The sequence below is a fragment of the Chelonia mydas genome, chromosome 1 (genome assembly GCF_015237465.2).
Source record: "Chelonia mydas isolate rCheMyd1 chromosome 1, rCheMyd1.pri.v2, whole genome shotgun sequence".
Classification (NCBI taxonomy): Eukaryota; Metazoa; Chordata; order Testudines; family Cheloniidae; genus Chelonia; species Chelonia mydas.
This window is the reverse complement of record NC_057849.1, coordinates 229,560,529-229,578,334: the sequence shown is the minus strand read 5'-3', so window position 1 is coordinate 229,578,334 and position 17,806 is coordinate 229,560,529. Positions and strand designations below refer to the sequence as shown.

At 41.6% G+C, this 17,806-nt stretch overlaps 1 protein-coding gene across 7 annotated transcripts in view; it reads left to right on the top strand.

The window, feature by feature from the left end:
• Nucleotides 1-17,806, top strand: part of IRAG2 (inositol 1,4,5-triphosphate receptor associated 2) — a 64,888-nt gene that overhangs the window by 43,796 nt on the left and 3,286 nt on the right. For 6 of the 7 annotated variants that reach the window (XM_043538601.1, XM_043538590.1, XM_043538596.1 and 3 more), the window contains 12 exons: nucleotides 1,087-1,234; nucleotides 2,103-2,184; nucleotides 6,865-6,911; nucleotides 6,996-7,060; nucleotides 7,179-7,295; nucleotides 9,804-9,889; nucleotides 10,581-10,653; nucleotides 11,959-12,016; nucleotides 12,102-12,129; nucleotides 12,902-13,042; nucleotides 14,866-15,000; nucleotides 16,715-16,862. In XM_043538601.1, the coding sequence (XP_043394536.1) occupies nucleotides 1,087-1,234; nucleotides 2,103-2,184; nucleotides 6,865-6,911; nucleotides 6,996-7,060; nucleotides 7,179-7,295; nucleotides 9,804-9,889; nucleotides 10,581-10,653; nucleotides 11,959-12,016; nucleotides 12,102-12,129; nucleotides 12,902-13,042; nucleotides 14,866-15,000; nucleotides 16,715-16,862 (1,128 nt within the window). The remainder of the gene's footprint in view (nucleotides 1-1,086; nucleotides 1,235-2,102; nucleotides 2,185-6,864; nucleotides 6,912-6,995; nucleotides 7,061-7,178; nucleotides 7,296-9,803; nucleotides 9,890-10,580; nucleotides 10,654-11,958; nucleotides 12,017-12,101; nucleotides 12,130-12,901; nucleotides 13,043-14,865; nucleotides 15,001-16,714; nucleotides 16,863-17,806) is intronic. The other variant, XM_043538608.1, reaches the window with a different exon arrangement.

The window sequence follows — 17,806 nt, the reverse complement described above, 5'->3', positions numbered from 1 at the left end:
TCCATTGTTGTTCATCTTTTATCAAGCACAGATATTCTTTGCTATAAGTCTCTGTTGCCTGCACCTCAGTATAAATCTGTCCTGACTCACTATGGTGAAAATTTGCTTTTGGCTTTAATTGGTATAAACGATGCCCATGAATTATCTGAGATGCATTTGCCTGGCTGTATCTAAAGACTAGCTGAGTTCATGAGCCATCTCACAAACAACTGGAAATGGCAACTGAAGAGTTTTTTTCTTGTGCAAAACAAATGGCTGTACCATCAATCTCCAGCACTAATGATGAGGTGGTTTAGCTTATGTTGTTTATGACAGGCATCAAAAACTGAGCTTTTAACATCCCAATTTTGCCTGCTTCATTTATCCCAAGCTTCAGCTTGTATCAGAGAGTCCAGGCCATGTCATGGCATAGATGTGGGTCAGTAAGCTTCCATCTAGCCAATCGGTCACCACCTTCCCATAATGCCACTGTATGCTGACTCTGCAGAGATGTCATTTTATGCAGTGTCTGCAATTCCTCCCTTTCCCTACTGGTCCCTGTTGTATGGGAGCCCAGGGTTGCTCTAACCAAGGTTTTATTTCCACTGCAATGTACAATGTTACTTTCTACAGTAAGTGCTGTTGCTTTGCCTCCCACACATTACCATCCTCCCATCTCCCCATGACACCACTGCTTCAGTTCAAAATGCCATATACCGTTGTCAAATCTGAAAGTTTTGTGTGAGGTAGAGACTAGCTGCTAGCATTGCAGTGTGGCAAATGGTCACCCCTGCTGAAATGCGAGTGTGTCAGTGATCACTGGCCAACCCTGGACTGTTGGTCATGCTCCCCTTAAAAATGGACTCTACTTATTTATGTCCATCCACCTGTAGTCTGCTTATACTTCTCTACTGCTCCCTGAACCTTTACTAATAACCTATGAAAGTAGCAAACGAATGAAACAGGGCAAATTTATAGTCAGGTTTATTGTGTCTGAGGGCGTGGATATATCTGTTGATAGAAAAGGACCAAATCTGCCCAGTTGACTGACTAGTAACTTTTTATGTTGACACCCTTCTCATTATTTCATGTCTGTATCTTTAACAGATGCTCTGGCCTTGGAAATCCTACAGCTGAATCCAAGAGCGTGCACAAGCTGTGATCTCACATGTGCAGAAACCAGAGCTCGCTCTCTATTTGAAAGAGAGGATCTGAAAAATGGGTCTACTTTGGACGTGACACTGGAGGCACACAGGTAAGAGGGCAAAGCCATGTTTGGGCTGGGGTCGGGGGAAAGGGGGACTGGACAAGTAGTGTTACCACAGACTCTTGAAGGGAACTGAAGATGGCCGCTCTCCAGCTGTTTTACTATAGTTTCTGCTATCGTTAACCTATCGTTAAGAGTCTGGTCTTGTTTAATACTACAGCATCACTGCAAGAGAATGAGATGCTATATTCTGAATTAGTGAGCAAATAATGCTATCACTGGCTATCATGGTATCTGTATGTCCCTTATCACTGTAGAACCAGAGTGCCTCACGTTCATTAAAAAAGGTTATTCTTACAATGCCCCTGTGAGCCATGGAGGTGGTATTCCCATTCTACAGATGGGGGAAACAGACGCAGGATAGACTAAGGGCTGAGCTTGAACTGAAAATCAGGGTCTGGAGCTCCCAGGCTAATGTGCTATCCACGAGACCACCCTTCCGAACTGTGACTAGAAAGTGATGACGTTCAGGTTCATCAAAGCACCAGAGCGTTTGTAGCCGTTGCGGTATAACATTTTTCCTCCTCTGAAGGCTATCTCTGATTTCTCCCTTTTTGGACGCTGATTTTTAAAAGAAGTGGTTGGGCTCTTGCTGAGGAAGCAGAAATTTGCATTGCAGACAGGTGACCGCAAGTCTCAGCAACTCCTGTGACTCCTCTGTTACTGTCTATCTGTCAGTGTCCTTTTCATTACATTTGTTTTGTTTAATGATGTGTCTGCCATGATTGGGGATTGGCCGCAATCTCCACAAAGACACCGTGGTGAACTTCAGCTCTTGTTTCTGTGTAATATTAATGTAAGGAAAACATCCAAATGTGATCTTGTTGCAATATGCAAATAAAATTTGTGCTGCCAGGTGGGAGATACGCTCTGCTGGTAACCAGACTGACGCAGATTTTGTTGCCTCCCCTACTACAATGGACTCCCTATTTGCTGAGGTTAGTGCTGTCTTTAATTTCAGCAGTCTTGCCTTTGAATTTGGTAGCCATTTACTAGCAATAATGCACTGACTTTAAAATAGAAATGAGGGGCCAGATTTTTCAATTTGGGTAAATCAGCATTGCTCCGTTGGTAAGTCAGTGGACTTCTGCTGAATTCCCTTTCTTTATGCAGGCTATTGGGAGACCGTCTCAGTTGGTATATCTCTTTTAACAACTGCGATTGGAATAAAACATTCCAGAAATGTACTTGACCTGTGATGTTTGAATCCAGATCAAAGTTTAGGAGTATTTAAATCCCATACTCTAGCTCAGAGTCCTCTTTATTCCATGTACAAATCTTAAAACGCATGTTCATTTTTCAGTAACAAGGGACTCCCCTCTTGGTAAAGCATGAATGATATCCGTTCCCAACAATATGGCGGGCGGAGGGAGACCAAAAAAAAACACACACAAAAACCCAGCAGGCATCTTTACATTTTAATAATCCCATTTGATTGTCTTTTTGTATACTTCCTTCTGCAAAAACTGCTAAGTTATGACTATGATCTTCCAAAAATTCATCTTTGCTTAAGAAAAACAAGATGATTGATACTTTACCCAATATAGTGTAGTTGAGCTTTGCATCTAGATTTCAGTGGGATAGTGTGTCTGCCTACTCAGCACTGAAGGCTGAGGAAAAAGGCCAAATAAATGGTCCTCGGTCCCACAGAAAGTGACAGGTTACAACAGGCAGATGAACACTTGAGTAAACCCTTGGTTTTCCCCTTGATTGCTGGTTGCCAATGTTACTTTCTGTTCTAGTCAGCACCATACACTTTCTAATTGTGATGTTAATTGGAAATGTGCTGTGTCAATGGGATCAGGATTTCAAACCCCGGACTTGAGCGAGATTTGCATCTGGCCTGTCCGACTAACACAATGCCACTTTCATTTGATGCAGCAATAGGAAAAAAAAGTGCAACCTAATCTAGACTAATAGCGAAATAGTAACTTCAGACCTGCCCACTGTGGGGTGGCCCAGCCATCTGCAATAGTCCTTACTCACTCTTGGTGGAGAAGCAAAGGAGAAAATGACACAGCTACTCAGTGACTCCTACCCTGTTAGTGTGATCTTGGGGTTGAGCTATGTTGGTTGAGTGGTGTGGGGACTAGGTGAGGAAGCCCTTGCTTGCACTGCTACTGCCCATATTGTGCTGCTGTTTTGGCTGGCTGGAGGGCTTTGTTCCACACAGCTGTCAACACAGCACTTGTGACCAGCACAGTTGTGTACATTTAAAGCAACATAACACACTCCATATTTGTATAGTTCTGTAATTGCAGTTTATACCCAAAATTACACTTTTTAGCTCTGGGTAGGGTTCCTCTGCATTTCTGTTGGAATCCCTTTGTGTAGTAGTCATAATCCTTCTTTCTTCCCTGGGACAAGATTCCAGGTCTGAACCGAAGGAAAGGCAAATGGGCGGTATCCCATATCTGGTCTAAAAATTATGACGCAGGACAAAATTTGAATGTCCATGTTTAATAGGAAGAGTGTCTCTGTAGCATTTTATCAGACTGGGGTTACCTGCAGGTGTGTTGATTATAGTGAGTCCTTCAGAATGTAAGTAACTCCATGCTTATATTACTGTGTGTGTTGTCAAAGCATAGACAGAGTAGGGATTTGAGGCTGCTTTAAATCTCTAGCTCTTGTGTGAGTCAAACGAATCTTTCTGTGCTGGGGGCTTAGAACTGAACACTAGCTTTCCAACGCATCACCAAAGAAATGTATATTGGTTCATTTGGGAGTCTGTAAACTTTTATGCAAGGAGTACTTCACCAGAAGACTGCTACAACACAGACTGGAGGACAGTGAAACAGCAAACCCTCTCAAATATTTCCTTACAAGAAGTAGGCCTAGAGGATAGAGGGATATCTATATTATAAGGAGATCATGCATTTTTCACACTTGTAAACAGAGCTGGTTTGGGCTCTATTGCAAATCCTTTCCTTGCTTCGCTAGAATGACTGATATATTGCATATAGCAGGTAGTAACTGTGTGCTGAATTTCTGTAAAATCATGATTTTGTTAAACCTATTAAAGGCAGGTATCTCTGGCATACACTGATAGGTGTGATAGTAAAGCCACATTGTGGGCTTTTTTTAAAATCCTTCCTTTGTGATCCAAAAGTTTCAACCATTCTTAACACTTTAAAGTCTAGGGAAAGAACTAGGTGTGGATGAAAAGTATAGAACGGCTTTCAGTTTTCCTTTGGTTTGTAACAAAGTCACTGAAAGCTTGAATTTATTCCTGCATTATACCTGGGGGTGTCTCTTGCTTTGGTCAGTCCCTCTTGATTTTGAGGTAGTACTACATTATAAATCCCCTTGAATCTTTTTGTTTCCGTTCCAGTATACTGCCCCTGCCCCTAGAGCAAAATAAAACACTGTAGCTTCATTAAGCCCAAGAGAGAATTCAAATAAGAATATAAATAGCAGAGATTTGCATGAGGAAACATCCAGCTGACCAAGCTGAACTCTATTCACTGATCCTTACACTAATATTGGGGGTTGGGGGAAGAAAGGAAACTGACTAAGATACACACTACTGCTGTCTGGTGGGGCTTTAAAAAAAAATTACTCAGTTTTTGGTTGCCCAACTAAAAGCATTTTGAAAGGGGTCTCACTTTTTTCGGAAACAGCTGAGCTTGCATCCTCTAAAAAACAGGCCCAGTGCAGGGACAAGGTTGGGGACCTAAGCATCAAGAGGTCCATAATCACTTGTCCCTTCAGAACATTATTGGCTGTACGGCAAGTTTCTATGGTAAAAGCTTATGGAGGCTTTTTCTGTAGAAAGAAAGTTCATAAATAAAGATATTTTTCTCACTTCACTTCTAGATCCCTACATCTAGATCTTTCTGAACATGCTCAATTTTGTAACGTCAAATTTGAGAAGGTTACCAATACTGCACATCTCTCTGAGAAACTCCATCCTATCTCTGTGCTTTGATTACTTTCCTTCCTACCCTTCCCCCCCCCCCCCCCCCCATTTGTGTTTTTAAATATCTGCTCAGGTTCTTAGTCAGCATGTCCTCCATGGGTGAGCTCATTAAACTTCTCCTTGACCTTCATTTAATGTTCATTATTTCTATGCTATAGTAACAGGATTTTTCTATATTGTACAGGTGTGGAATTCTCCCCTTGAATAAGTGGGCTGGTCTCTCATTCACTTCAAGGGGAGTTAAATTTTTCCCTCAGAAATCTATGTTCCAAATATCTTTTATACACTATAGATCCTCTTAATATCTAGCTCTTTGCTGGTACAGGATGATAAAGGAACACAAAAGCTATTTACCTACTGCTATTTAGCTATTCTCCAAGATACTTACAATTTTAATTTTAAGAGCTTCTGTCCCCCCCCCCACACCGTGCTAACCTCTCTGTACAAGACAGCCTGTTGTATATGTACTATTCTAAAATGAGTCTGGTGGAAAGCATAATGTTAACCAGAGTGACATGGAAATACAATACAATAGCATCACTAGTCTTTGTCACATGCACATTAAAGCAAATCCTCTCCCTAGACACACTGAGAGGAGTGGCCACAAAAGCCATGCAAACCTCCTAAAATTCCAAATTAACTACTGACAACCGGGATTCAAAACCAAAAGCTTAGAACTAAACTAAAGTAACTCCAAGTGTGTTTGCTTTGTGGTGGTGGTCCAAGGAATTGACAATAAAATGTAAAATACACACTGGATTCAAAGTTAAAGCTTTTTAAAAGGCAGTTTGTGTATCAGCAAAGTGCTACAGATTTGGGGCCAGATTTCAGTTACTCAGGTGCAACAAATTGAATGGAGAAAAGAATTTGGCCCTTAATGATGAAACAAAATTATGACCATTAAGCTAGTATGAAAAAACCAGTGCCTTTCTGCCATAAGATCTGGTGGGTGTGGTACAATGTTGCTATCAGTAGGAATCAAACATGGAGACGTGAATGTAAATGTTCATCTCTTAAACAGCACAGAATTTAACCCAAGCAAAATGCTTTATGCTCATTGTCTCTTAGAAGCAACACTGATGCAGCTTCAGAGCTTTTTCTAGTGTTGTTTTCTGAATCTTTGGAAGGGAGTATGTCCCAATATCCTCTTGGTGAGCCATGCAGCACGGCTTTGAAAGTGGTGGGGGGAACAAATGTCAGGAAAAGTCAAGTGGCTTTGTTAAATTATCACTTCTCTCTTTAAGACTTGCATCACAGTCTCTGCTCAGTTTAAAGTGGGGGAGGAAATCTAGCAGAGTGACATTTCTTTGAAACAACACACTTTGGTTTTAAAGTGTGACGCTCTTTGGCATAAAGGTCAGGAGTACAGCTTTTTGGAACAAAAATATAGATGTGAACAGATTCTCCCGCCCCCCCCAAATTACTACTTCTACAAAACCCATAATTATACCCCCCCACACCCCCCTGGGTATTAAACCATACCTCTAGAGATGGCTGAAAAAAGTGGGCAGGGGATGCGGGTCAGCTTTTTTAAATAACCCGCTCTCTACTGAAACGAACATATTTCAACCAGATCTAGCTACATCTAAAGGAATTGTTTAAGACTGGGACCTGACAAATATTATACATTTGCTTTACACAAGAAGTGATGTCCTATTACAAGTATCAACGCTAAAACCCTAACATTCCTTTTGTTAAGGAGAGTGATGCTTTGCCTTTAACATCGGATACTCCAGTCTTGCCCAGGTCAGTCTCTCTGGATACATTTAATTCTTAAATTAACCAGACCGATCAGACCATGAATGTCTGAGTGTTTTCCTGTCTTGGCAGTGACCATTCAACACCATCCGGAGAAGGAGCTATCGCATCTTCTTTGGAGAGCGCGAAAGCAACTGGTAAGTTCTTAAAGTGGAAGCACAGTGAATTTTGTCTGAGAGGTCTGAATAACATGCCCTTGAGTATATGCAGCTTCTTACCAGTAATGGCTCTGCCTTCTATTGCTTCCTATTCTAGAATTGCTCACCATGGAGACACAATTGTCTGAGGCTTCATGGGCAAAAGATGAAGACACATCAACCTGTATAGCAATGAAGAAAAATAAAGAGAAGGATCTGAATGATAATGTATCAGGTATTGTAGCTGCTCTGAAGATTAGTCATGTGATAGGGAAACTGCTTGCTTCCAACATATCTTTTTGAAGTGAGGAAGTTGAGTAAGAGAGCTTTGCACAAATTTTAAGTCTACATTATGTTCAGAATAATAACTTTTTGGTCTGCAACTGCTTCCAGATTTCACTGGGACTCTGCACAAGTATAGGGCTTTGCCTTGGCAGGAGCCATTGCAGGATTAGGGTTTAAGACCCTGCAAAAAGGGGCACGCAGAATGAGTTGGTAAAGCTGATTCCTCTCTTGCCAGGGCTGGCAATCAGGCACCTCTCATAAGCATTACATTTAATTCAGCTCTTCTGAAAATATAAACAAATGAAGAAAATTCTAAAGTACTGTGCCAGTTGATCCGTTGAAGGGAAATGAGGAAACCTCAGTCGAGCTATGTCAAACCTGAGCGGCCCAAAACATTGTGGGGAAGTGGGGGTGGAGAGAGAGAGTGAGGGAAGAGTTCAGACACTTCCCCCCCCCCCCCCCAATGCACTTTTTTTCAAAATCTTTAATCATTTGCCCTGCTCTGTCAAAACATATGGAAGTAGAAAAGTGAGCTCACATTAAGATGTCAAGCAACACTAGTCTCATCTCTGTTTCTGAATGTATTTCCTTCCCTTAGTAAAACAAATGGCCCTACTTTTCTCCTTGAGTGCACACAAGCCTAAATTAAAGAAAATCATACATATACAGAGTATAAAAGCTGACTTAGAGTGCACTGCACAGCATAGCAGAGAACACTTGTTTTAAATATCGATTTGGAACGCACTTCTAGAATATGCTAATTTAGTAATAAACCCCAGAGATGTCCTTCTTTTTCTGAACATTCATCTTCCTTTGGGCTGGGTTCTGAAGTGTCTAATTTTAGACACCAGATTTAAGGTATTTGTTTCTTCACTAGTAATCTTCCTTTCCAATTTACTTTCATAAACTTTTTCTTGGAAAACCAGACCAGCCTGGCTTCAGAAAGTAGCATTGCTGGAGATATTTCACTTGGCTTATCAATGACTTGCTGGGTGGAAGCACACAATCTTAAGCACAGAGCCAGCATGGGGTAGGATGGCAGAGCTCTGCCCATGGCTTAGATCCTACAAGTGCTAGTTTGAAATCTCAATATCCAGTTGTCCTGTATCTTCCATGTTGTGCTAAACTGTCAGCACTCCACTTCTATCTAAGGCATCACTATACTTGTACAGAATGTCTTTCTAATACAAATAGAGGCAGGAGGTTATTGGTGGATCTCTACTGTTGCTTTCAGTAGTGCCAACCATAACGTCTATTGCTTTTTGAAAGAATAAGGTAGGCTTTGTGGGGCTGACTTTTTTTGTTTGTTTGTTTACTAGCGTTAATTCAGTGTAAAGTCTGTAAAAGAGAAAATTCTAGAAGCTAAGTTCTCGATCACGCTATTGACCGTGTTGCACATCCTGTTTCTTTGGTTTGTACTAATATAGACTCGTGTTTTTGTTAATTTTTTTAAAAAGATTCTTTGTAGCCAGAGTTGCCATTGCAGGAGAAGTGAACTCTTGGAATTACCTAACCTTCTGAGTGCTTGGCTGTGCAAACTTAATATTGCATTAGGTCTAGCTTCCTGTACGCTGCTACTTTTGAATGTTTAAAAATTCAGCAGCCTCTCCAGTGGAGCATATAACCTCCTAAAAACCAGAGGTGATCGGTTGTGGCACTTAAAATGATGTGTGCTTCTTAGACTGGAGTTGAGCAGTTTGTTACTCTTTGATCTGGAGCTCACAACCCTTTGGAGTTTAATAATCTGCTCTAGTTGTTGAACTTCTGCATTCTTGCAGCTGAATAACTACCTGTACTGTGTACCACAGCTCACTTTAGACACCAAAGCGTCTACTGCACATTATTCTAGCTTTTCAAATAAAGACCTAGCGCAGGGAGCGGAACATGAAGGTACATTCAAGCATCTAAGTGATGGTAACTGAATTACATCTGTTGTACTCGCTCCCACACACTCCATAATGCTAAGCAGAGCACCACTTCCAAACCTCCTTTAGCCTCTTCATGTGAGATCAGAAATATTTCTTATAACTCTAAGCTGACTTTTTTATTTTATTTTTTTAATTTAACTTCCCTCCCGTCCCCCGAAAATTCAAATAGTCAAAGCATAGAAAACTTCAGCCCAAAGCAATTGTTTTGGAAAATTGAATATATAGAAACTGTCTTGCAAATTTGGAGCGGCTGCAACCAGCATGACTGATCAATATAAAGCTGTACTCCTTTGTCTTGTGATGCTTTTGAGTCAATAAATGTGCCATGGCATTGCTGTCTCCGCTTTCTACAGCACTCTGTGCTGCTGGCTTTCAAAGGCCTCTTTCTTTTTTGCATTTTCTTCTGGTAATTACTATGGAGGGTTTTATGAGAGAGCACTGGTGGTTTCTGCTTTAGAAATCTCGTTAAGAGGTAACATTTGTTCATCTTTGAAATCTTTACATCCACTTTCTGGAATATCTCTCTTCAGGTACTGATCTAACAACTAAAAGTGAATTTTGCCCTAGCATGGAAAATCACAAAACGACACCTGAAAAAGAACTAAAGCTAGATCTGGTAAGAGCTCGACTAGACTGCTAAAGTTTTAGGAATGCTGACATGTGCAACCCATTGCCTTTAGCTGTAAGAGAAGGCCAGGGAATGCTGAAGTGACAGATTGCTTGGTATGTCTGAAAAATCCCACACTAGGAAAACCTTCTAAGGATGAAAGGGGTAAACACCGCCGTGGATTGGACTCCCCTCCCAGAGACTGCACTACCAGTTCCTTGGCTAGTGTCAATTGGATGCCAAAGGAGCTATGCTGATTTACACGAGCTGAGGATCTGGTCCAGTGATTCCCCTCATGGGTTCAGGCCAAATGGGATAGGCTTGGTGGTGGGTTGTGTTGTGTTTTTGTTTTTTTTGTTTTGTTTTTTTTTTCCCCCTGCCTATCTTGGGCTACTTTAAATTCTCTCTATCTCATATTTCAGCATAGTAATCTGACTGCTTAAGTTCTAGATAGTGTCACTTCATGAGTTGTTTGCAAGGTAACTTGAGCCTTCTCCGAGGAAGACCCAACTGATTTAGGGAGTGGAAGCCTTCCAACCCATTCAAGATCTAGTTTCCATACATGGTGGTAGCAGCAGTATAAAGTACCTGATTAGTTCACACAAACCCACTGTAGGACTAGAGTACCTCCATCATAGCTGATCTTATTGTCAAGTATTTGTGGCAAGTTTGTATAATTACTCTCTCAAACCATTTTTAGGATACAGATGGGGAATTGGAAGCTATTAAAGAGCAGAGTGAACAAGTGTCTGCTACAGTTTCTGGTAGAAAAGGTAAATGGTCCTCGTTGAAATTCACATCACTTAACGCATTACAGCGCATGCTTGGTTAGTGTCCAGTAAAACACATTGGTCTTAAACCTCAGAATACTTGAATATTCTTATCCCTAATTTCTTTGTGTTTGCTGTACAACCGAACTATTGCTTGTACTTGGAACAGACTATCTTAATGCTTAATTATGATGGGAAAACTCTTAAATGTGCATATAAGGCAACATAAAACCCTCTCTGACAAGGACACACTTCTCATACTGAAAGCAAACGTTGTCTGTAGTTTTCAACGGGGTGTAAAGAGCTGATGAACCACTGAGCAGATCACGGGAATGATGGTCAATTCTGATACCATGGTGACAGAAATGTTCCAGGTTCCTACCACGGGGTACAAGCAGTTGCCAACACACAGACCTAGGATTATTGTTCATGTAAAGAGCTGACCGCTACAGAAGAATCTTTTACCTTGTATGATGTGCTTATTCTAGTCTGGCTTTGGAGAGGGAAGCAGCTTTGTCAATTTTATGTTGTGTAAACTTTAAAGTGTTTGTCATTAGGTATTAAAATGGAGAGGAACAAAATGCTATCCTACAAAGACATGCTCTTCATCCACCTCCTACCAGCACTGGTCTAATCCAGCTGTATTTTCCCTTGGACACTCTTTAGGGGTGTCCAAACAGGCCAAGCTTTTACTACACCCAATGATATCCTAATGCAGACTCTGATACTTGCATCCCCTACTCCAACAGGGATATAAAGCAACTTCTTTCAACCCCATCAAAGGTTTGGGCAGTGTAAGAATCTGAAAGCTGGGTGTCAGTTTCTACTGAATCCAAGCTGGCTTTCCCTTTTTAGAAGTACCTCACCTTTAGCCTTGGCTGTCCCTGCCCATGTGCTGATCCTTATTGAACTGTTAATAGTGAGTTTGGGGTGGCTTCTCTAATGCTTATCTTGAAGTTGTGGGGAGGAGGTTGTAGTGGGGACCAAAACCGAAGATCCAACTACTGCAAATTCAGATCTGGATCTGGACTTCTGTGGTTAAAGCCACAAACTAATCAAACAAGGACTGACTCTTTGGGGTCTTGGCCCTTTAAAGGTAACACTAATGAGCTGCCTTGCTGACTTTTAACCTAGTTCTAATGCACGCTGCTGCTGCTACTACCAGACAATAGTTCAACCCAAGGAGTCTTAATCAAGTTTTTCCCTCTTGTGACTGAACTTAAGTCTTTCGTAAACTCTTCTTTTTAAGGGGAGTTTATTCCTCAACCTAACAACTAAAATTTTGTGTGTTGTCTCTTTAATTATCAGGGAATTCTTCTCCCACTATGACTGGCCTTAACATGACCAAAACCAAACAAAATGACAAGTATGTATCTCATGTAATCTGATGCCCATTTGCGTTTACTTCGCACTATGCTCTTCTTATGTGGTTATTCGTTTTCCTCCCACAGTGTTTCTCCTAATGAGAAGGAGATGGAGGTGAGTCTTGACTACTTGTATCCTGAAATATTTCAGCCAGTAGAACTCTTTCTAATGGTCCTTTCTTTCTGAAATTCAGGTAAATCATTTTTCAGTGTTCTGAGAGGTTTTAAAATTGACTTTCTGCCTCCCCTTCAAGTAATGAAATCCTTGATTTAGGTAAAATCCATGCCAGGGGTGTTACTGGACTTCCATGTCCAATTGAAGCCCGCTGTGTGCCGGCAGTGAAGGGAGATCCTTTCAGAGGATGAAGCTGAAATCTGTTTATCAAAAGATACTCAGAAGCCATGCAGGAAAAGGGGGAAGAAGAGGAAGGCTATAAAAATGATGACTCTCTTGTCATTATATAAACTTTTGGGTTTGAATTTTCTCCACTGGTGTCGTTTTGTGGGGGAAGGAGAGTTCTGGCCTAGACACAAGCTTCAGCCCAACAGAATGTGCTAACAGTACTGTTCGTGTTGCCAGGCAGAATTGTTTAATGTTGCCTTTCCCAACAGGATGAACTGATGGGGATGTGTAGAGAGAGAGAGAAGCTATTCTGTTGGTAAACTAATTGCCTATGACTAGATATGGGTAGAGTTGAAAATGTTGAGTTTTTTGTATTCAAAGCCTGTTGGGGAAGGTTCAGAACTGGTGATGTTTCCTACAACTCCTCCTCATGCCATTCGTGGAATCATTAGCACTAGCTATTGATTCTCTCAGATAACTCTTACTTCTGTGTTGCCTGATCTGTTCAATACTATGTCATGATTTTTTTTCCCCCCTATGACAGGCAGAGTTTCTCAGATTGTCTCTGGGCTTTAAATGTGACTTGTTCACCTTGGATAAGCGAGTGAGGCTTGAAGAAAGGTCCCGAGATTTGGCTGAAGAAAACTTGAAAAAGGAGATCATGAATGGGCTGAAGCTGCTGGAGGTTAGCAATGGATGAGATTGGAAGGAGGGAGGGAGGGAGCGAGCAAGTGGCCTGACAGTACATTTTAATCCATAGAAATATGGGGCTGGAAGGAACCTAAATAGGTCTTCAAGTCCAGCTGGCTGTGCAGAGGTAGGACCAGGTATACCTAGACCGATCCTGACAGGTGTCTGTCTAACCTGTTCTTAAAAACCTCCAGTGATGGGGATTCCACCACCTCTCTTGGAAGCCTGTTCCGTGCTTACCTATCCTTGTAGTTACAAAGTTTTTTCCTAATAGCTAACCTAAATATTCCTAGCTGCAGATTAAGCCCATTACTACTTGTCATTCCCTGAGAGGACATGGCGAACAATTGATCAGTTGTCTTCATAACAGCCCTTAAGCCTTCAAATATGTTATCAGGTTCTTTCTCTCACCCCTTCCTCTCCCCCCCAAGCTTCTCCCCTCCCCACCCCAAGACTAAATATGTCCAGTCTTTGAATGTTTCCTAATAGGTCAGGGTTTTCTTAAACTTTTTAATCATTTTTGTTGCTCTCCTCTGGACTCTTCAGTCTGTCCCCATCTTTCCTAAATTGTGGTGCCTGGAACTGAACACAATACACCTGTTGAGGCCTCACCAGTGCCAAGTAGAGTGGGCCAATTACCTCCCTTGTCTTACATGAACACCCCAGTTAACAGCCCAGAATATTTGCCTTTTTTGCAACTGCGTCACACTGACTCCTATTCAATTTCTAATCCACTATAACATCCAGCTCCTTTTCAGCGTTATTACTGCTTAGCCAGTTATTCTCCATTTTGGCTTTGTGCATTTGACTTTTCCTTCCCAAGGGTACTACTTTACACTTTTCTCTATGAAATCAATATGAAATTCAGGACCAATTCTCCTATTTGTCAAGGTAATTCTGAATTCTAATCCTGTTCTCCAAAGTACTTGCAACCCCTCCCAGCTTGGTGTCAGCCACAAACTTTCTAAGCACGTTCTCTCCGTTATCCAAGTAACTAATGAAAATATTTTACATCCTCCTAGTGTGACTACAAACCACTGATAACTACTCTTTGAGTACAGTCTTTCAACCACTTGCACACCCAGCTTATAGTAACTTCATTTAGCCTATGGCTACACTAGAGAGCTTTCCTCGGTACTGATGCTGAGAGAGCTCTCCCGTCGGCTTAATTAATCCACCCCCAACGAGTGATGGTAGCAGCTCTCCTGCCGATGTAGCGCTGTCCACGCTGGCACTTAGGTCAGTGTAACTTATGTCATTTGGGGGTGGCTTATTCTCACCGCTGCGCGACCCAAGTTATACCGATATAAGTGGTAGTGTGTACACAGCCTTACTTAATGTAAAGTTTTTGCTGGATTTTATTTTTGGATTTGATCATATAAATAGAGTCAAATATGGCTCTGTTTAGCACTGAGGTTTTTTGGTCTTTTTTTTGTAAATGTGCATATTACAGACACTGAAGAGTTTTTTAGAAAGCAACAAATGGGACATTCTTCTGTTCCGAGTGCTCTTGTAGTGAGCTAATAAAACCATAAGGTGAATGTCAAGCTTACAGTTGTTAGCTGGTGTAAATCAGCGTAACTCCTTTGCTTTTTCCAGCGGTGCTGAATTTAGTTACACCAACTGATTATCTGGCCCTAACATATTTGATCATGCGAACAGGTACGCCCAAGCAGAATCCCATTTAGGTGTGATCGCTTCCTTTGCAGAGTAACATTCACTCCACAAGCCGCTAGACTGGCATCTCACTTATTAGCGCTGTTACATTTCCCTCTTCTTTCCTCCCCACTTCTCCCCCTCCGCCCATGAACTTCTCAGTCTCTAGCACCTTTGTGTGACGAAGATAACCAAGCACAGGAGATCGTTAAGAAGCTGCAGGAAAGCTTGCAGTTCCTTAGCCAGTATGCTGCCAGACTTGCTAGTAGAGCAGAGATGTTGGGAGCCATTAATCAGGTAATCGGATTCAATTACTACTTTATGTAAAGTAAGGAAGCTTTCTTTAGTCTAAAGATCTCTCTAACAGATTCCACTCAGTATTTGTAATTGAACTTGTATTTATACAGTACACAATTTACTGGAACAATATTATTAAAAAGCATGTTATGTTGGTGGTCTGCATGCTCATTTGTATCACTGTCACATCTAGGAGTCCTATTCACGGACCAGGATCCTACTGTGGTAGGTGCTGTGCAAGTAAAACAAAAGCAGTCCCTATCCCCAAAAGCCTACAATTTAAGTATAAGACAAGATAGATGGAAGTACAAGGAAAAGGTGAGAGAGGCAATGGTCTCGGCACACCAGTGGCCTATCCATTGTCAAGTTTTTATAGGCATCATGGAAAAGGGGAGGTTTTAAGAAGGACAAAAATGTGTTTTGCAGATGTTTACAGGAAGCATCTCCCAAGCATGAGGGGCAGTATGGGGGAAAGCATGAAGGTGCCTGAAAACTTAACAAGTGGGGGATGGAGATATTGGGGTTCCCCCTCAAGACCGCTTCCAAAACTCCAGTATTCGTCACTTAGCTTTGCTGTATGCCAAATAAAAGGAACCTATGTGGAGTTGATCAAGCTAAAGCATCAGGGATGGGTATAGGTATAGGGTACGCACACCCAAAGTTACACACAACTTCTCCTGGTATACATTTCTACCAACACTATAACACATGCATTCCTAACTATACATTGTATCATATGCTTTGGGATTGGCTTGGTTACGCTTCAGGAACCAATCCCTGTACCTATCCATACTGTGTGCATGCATGAGCTACTTTTTACCTCATCTTCCATTCCAGGCTTATCTTGTCCATTGTAAATGGTATCAGGGTGTTTTCCCATTATCTCAGCTAGTACAGATATTCCATCTCTAGTCTACTGATCCATTTAACTCCCAATCATACCCACTAAGAAATGAGGCAAGTTACTTATCATAGAAATGTAGGACTGGAAGGGAGCTCGACAGGTCATCTAGTCTAGTCCCCTGCACCAAGGCAGGAATAATTATTATCGAAACCAGAGGTTCTCAAACTATTGTACTGTTTACACAGCGAGCCTCTGAGTGCGACCCACCCCCCCAGTAAATTAAAAACACTTTTTAAAATATATTTAACACCATTATAAATGCTGGAGGCAAAGCAGGGTCTGGGGTAGAGGCTGACAGCTCGCAACCCCTCATGTAATAACACTCGTGACCCCTGACCCCCAGTTTGAGAACCCCTGCTCTCAGTCATCCCTGACAGATGTTACTTATGTCTTGGCCAACATGAGACTGGCATCATGGGCAATCAGAGGCAGAAGTCAACATCTCAATAGTGAATGAGAGATGATAGGTCATGAAGGGCCTCAACTGAAGACCGGCAGCTTGTGTATGACAGAGAAAGGGGGAGCAAGTGGAGGGATTCAGAGGGGTGATGTGGTCTGCTAGGAAAATGATCTTTGCAGCATCTTTGCATTCATCTTTGAACGAATGAGTGGGGCAAGATTGAGAAAAGGAAGCTGCTGTGATCAAGATGTGAGGTGAGTTGAGACCCCGGACAAGAGTGTGTGTGTGTTGTGTGGATGGATATGAAAGGCCATAAGTTAGAATGATTATGTGGGTGGTTTTACTCCAAGCATAATTCAATGTCCTGAAGAGCTAACGTCTTTCACCCAGTATTGCATTTACTTTGCTAGGAGAGCCGTGTCAGTAAGGCAGTAGAAGTGATGATTCAACATGTGGAAAACTTGAAACGCATGTATACAAAAGAGCATGCAGAACTTGAGGAGTTGAAACAGGTCTTGCTACAAAATGAAAGATGCTTTAATTCCTTTGGGGATCAAGGTAATTGTTAAACCTAAGCATATTTTCATTTCTCTTCTAAGTAATTGCCATCAGTTGAGCCCTTTAGCTTGTATTTATAAAGCTGCTTGATTTCCTTGGATGGGAGGTGCTATAGAAATACTTTATCTCCTGTACAGTTATGATACCGAACTGCAATGTGTAGCAGCAGAAAAACTTATTGATAGTCCTCACTTAGATGATTATTGGAAACATTTAAGGGCAACTATAACTTCAGACTTTTAAGCAGACCCTCCTGAATCTCTGAAAACATCTCTCTTTTCACTCATGGAATAGCAGGCCTCTTTGGAAGGTGCAACACAGGCTGGTGAACTCGACTCTTATATGCAGTAAATTACAAATTGGATGTTCATTTTAATGTACATCTGATCAATCTTCAGTGGCCTGAATTCAGAAGCTCCAAGCTTTTGAGACTCCAATGGGAGCTGGAGGCGTTCAGCGCTCTGAAAATCAGAGCACATTTCTTTAAATTTAAAAGATCCTAGTCTTACGTGCACAGCACACAAATCCTTGCAGAAGCTCTTTAGCCAAGAAGGAAGGAGTAAAAATTGGCACGGAGAAGTACTCCATCCTGTAAAAACACATTTAACTTGCTAAAGATAAAGTAGATCTGCTGGGCTCATTAACAAGGTCTAGTTAAGAAGTGACCCCTCCTGCACAGGGCATGCGGTAATGTGCAATGTTAACTAGCTTAGGTAGTTTGAGCTAATGGTTACAAGTCTCTAGCTGTATCCAGTATTTATTTGTTCGCTGGCCATTTTTAAATCTCTTTTTAGAGAGACCAGTGGGTGAGAGATCCACTCACCCACCTTGTAGCCATGTTTGGCCCAGGATATTAGAGACACAACAACACTGATTTGTTTTTGACACTTGCTGCTTGGGTTTTTCCCCCCAGAGATGCTTAGCTGCTATAAACTGAAATAGGA